The 3,913-nt window shown below is 42.0% G+C and overlaps 1 protein-coding gene across 2 annotated transcripts in view; it reads right to left on the bottom strand.

The window, feature by feature from the left end:
* Positions 1-3,913, bottom strand: part of LOC108797128 (dual specificity testis-specific protein kinase 2-like) — a 76,748-nt gene that overhangs the window by 16,851 nt on the left and 55,984 nt on the right. For both annotated transcript variants that reach the window (XM_018568701.1, XM_018568702.1), the window contains one exon: positions 1,390-1,511. In XM_018568701.1, coding sequence (XP_018424203.1) covers positions 1,390-1,511 — 122 coding nt within the window. The remainder of the gene's footprint in view (positions 1-1,389; positions 1,512-3,913) is intronic.

Raw genomic sequence — 3,913 nt, 5'->3', positions numbered from 1 at the left:
AAGCTGATTTTATCCATCTACTATCATCTATTATTACTTAATCTTAATCGAAGCTGATTTTATCTATTTATTATTATTCAATTTTACTATTTATTCTTTGTCATCTAAGTTCATCACGATTATTCACTTACGTTTGAATGTCATTTATATCTATTAGCCATAGGCTACACTTTATGTTGTTCACATAGTGATACAAACCATCTTTTTCGTTTACTTTTTATGACTGTTTCGAATACACATAATTTATACATTGATATCCACTGATCACTTAACCCAATCTGTGAATATTTACACATATTTTGTTGACTTTATCTCTAGCGCTGTGTTCCAAGTACTCTATCTATCTAAAGGCGGTTCACCTCCTTTATTTTCATAGCTGCTTTTTGATACAAGTACAATTTAGCCATATCCAGGAGCGCAGATTTATTTTTCCTATATAATATTTAAAGTTGCACAAATGTGCTTTGCTTAGAAAAAAAAGAAAAACAAATGCAGTCACCACATTGAAGGACTGGTCAGCTGCATTATATTACAGTTTTGTTTTTGGGTTTAGATATACAGTATTTTATTATAGTCCCCTTATTACAAGTACATGGGTTTGGATGTAAAGTAGCTCTTTATAGAGTGCATTGAACCACTGACATCAGTATCCACCCCTGGAGGAGTTCACAAACTAAACCACTGACTTAAGTGCCCACCCCCAAGGAGTTCACAATCTGCAAACACTAAGGGCTGAAGCCAATTAACTACACAGCATGCTTTTAAGTTACAGGGTAAAACTAAACAAAGTTAAACAAAACAAAAAATCCATTCCAGAGCTACAAGGCAAGCATGATAACCGTAACTCCATCAAAAAACCTTTTTAGCCTACTGGGGAAACGGGGAAGAATAAAACCTTTGTTTTGGATTTCTCTTTTCCTGCCCGGGGGACACACAGGACATTTTCCCCTTCCAAATTGCATTCTCTTTACATTATATTTTCATGTAGGAAACCAGTGATGCTGTCACTAGCTTCCCAGGGTATTCACCACCGAAATATATAGAAAATATACATTAGAGAGGGCAAACAGTAAGTTTATGTATCTCCCCAGGACAGAGTGTCGGGAGAGATGCAAGGCAAATATGTGGAACACTAAGCCATGCTTCCCACTATGCCTACAAAGCATGGCTCATAAGCTGCAAAAACTGTAGCACCAGAACATTGTCTACTTTATGACCTTCCTATTCAGGGCTTTCATACCACAAAGTGCCAGTTGGAAGGACTGGCTGCTACCAGCAACACCTGCAGTTTCCCTTTTTCCAGTTTTTATACAGTCATACAATAATGAAAAAGTGGTCTCTAAGAGAATGAATAGCAAAGTAGGAACATGGAGCTAGTGGCATGCTCACCTGACAATGTTGGGGTGAGACAATTTCTGCAGAAGAGATATCTCTCCGACGATCCCCTCTTCATCCACCTCGTTTTTGTAGATCTTCACCACCATGGTCTTGGAGCCCGCACCCTGAGATACCTGCAAGGTGACAAAACACAATCCTGATTCTGAGTGCCTCATAGTGCACCAAAGCAACCAATCAACTTTCATTTGGCATCATCACAGTGCACCTTGGGAAATTAAAGGAAATCTTTTGGACTTCTCCAATAAATCAAGAAGCAAGCAAGGACCAATGCGCTAAGCACAAAGGACAATACCAATGGCAACCAATAAGAATACATCTTGATCTGATCTATCCCCTGCCCTGGGAAGAGCACGGCCTCTGCATGCTCAGTGATTGAAGGGTGGTGGGGCAGCCCAGATTCCCAGGAGCTGGAGATTCTCTCCATCTAGAAAAACCTGTCCCCTTCAAAGCTTCTTCCAACATAGTAAGTAGCTGGTGAGCCAAGGGAGGTCCTTTAGGAAATGTAATGAGCTCCACTGGACAGAAAAGTTCTTCTCTAAAACGTTCAGCCTTCTCAGAGACCCATAGGCAAAGAAGTCATGAATCACTTTGTGTTGCTTGCTTTCCCTCCTCATGCCTGAAGCAAAGCACTCTGGCAGTGAGGTATCCAAAAGAAACACACCAGTAAGTACTTAAAGTGCACATGTAGCGACTGCAAAATGAATAATCTTTTACTTGACTGTTACAGATATCGCCAGCACACACTTAACCAATATACCCCTTTCCAGGTGCTGCAGTACGCTGTGGGTGGCAGCACTTTTGAGCCAAGTAGAAAATATGTCATCCGTCAGCACACCTATGAATCTTTATCCAGGGACGCCTTCACTGATGTTCGTTCAGCATATAAAAAGAGCAGCGTTACGAGAACCTCACAGGCTCCCTTCATCTTTTTATATGCTGAATGAAAGTCAGTAAAAGAGACATTGGATGAAGACTCGGTGTGTTGGTGTTACATAAAGAGAGAGAGTGTGCCGATTGCAAACTCTCTTTATGGATTCAAAGTTATGAGAACCTCTATCTTGGAGCATATAAAGCAAAGGATGCACTGGGTGCAGGTTCACCAGGAGGCAGCCCAATCCTCCTAAAAGCACAGGGACACACCAGAAGACCAGCACATTACAATGGCAGCTGAAGCTCCTAGTTAGTCCATACACCAAATCCAGCGAAGTGAAACAAATGGCAAATGTACTCATCAGTTGATAACTAGCTTTTAAATTTAGGTGCACATGGAAGAGCTTTACACAGTGCAAAAGCCAAAATGTCCCAGCACACTCAGCAGCAAGCCTGTAAAAAATATCACTGTATAACTATTAAAGTTTTTTTTTTAAAAACAGAGGTTTTAGTTGTACAACTTTTGCAAAATCAGTGGAAGCCACACACTGCCTCGTCAAGGACCCTCTGTGTAGTGTAAGCAAATTAGGCCAGACTCCAGAGCCGCCAATCCCTTTCAGTCTTCCACAGTGCAGAAACAATACAAGAACAGGCTGACACTGGGCAATAAAGCAACAGCTGAACAGGGACAGGCATGAGATCTTCCATAGGAGAGACCCCAGACTTGCTCCTCAGGTCCATATCAGAACCAGGCACCTCCAGTAGCCATCCCCCTTCTCTGGGTTTTCTTCCTCAATCAGTACCAGACCCCTCAGAGTCCACATGGGGCCTCCTCCAAGCCTGGTCTGCATTTCCATATTTGAGCATCCCATCCATGCTGAGCCCGGGGAAGGACTGGACGGAGCACACGGCAATTCCCCTGAGTATATATGCACTCCCCCAGATTGCACCACTGGTCATGAAACGCCTAGTGATTGGCTGGTGAGACAGACATTTACGATGTTCTCCCATTGGCACACCCCACTCAGGTACAGGTACAAGCAATAAACAGAACACCTGGAATTAACCAGAAAATAACCAACTATAAATCAGCTAGACGGATTACAGCACTAGCAATGTTAGATTTCTAGTAACCACTCCACAGAAGGTGGTGGGGGCTACACAGTAAATACAGAGCTCCTGAATGATCAGTGCAGAGCCCTGTGTGTGTATACAGGAGCCATACATGAGAGAGAGACAGAACACACACATTGTGCATTGTACAAACACACAGAGAATGGGAACTCTGTTCCCTGTCAGATAATGAGGCAGATGACGTGATCTAAACAGAGCAACAGGGATCATCTGAAAATGCATCAAGATCAATGAAGATGAACATTCACATTATAACAAGACAAACACAACAGATAAATGTATACAAGTGAGATTAAATGACATCGTTCTTGCACTTCATTCTATGATGCTGTGTTTACCTAGCGGGGATGTACAGTCTTCTCAGTTTTCTATCTAGTCAGGGCGGCTCTTGCACTACAGAATTGTGGGAAGATCTAAAGAAAATTGATTGCAATGTAATCGCAAGGTGCCCAGACAACTTGAGATGTTCAATTTATTGAAATCAATGTACAACCTGTGCGGCATTATTTAT

Source organism: Nanorana parkeri, unplaced genomic scaffold (assembly GCF_000935625.1).
Source record: "Nanorana parkeri isolate BGI_ZX_2015 unplaced genomic scaffold, ASM93562v1 scaffold1230, whole genome shotgun sequence".
NCBI classification, from domain to species: domain Eukaryota; kingdom Metazoa; phylum Chordata; class Amphibia; order Anura; family Dicroglossidae; genus Nanorana; species Nanorana parkeri.
Note: the sequence above shows the minus strand (reverse complement) of the source record. Positions and strands in the feature narration are given on the sequence as shown.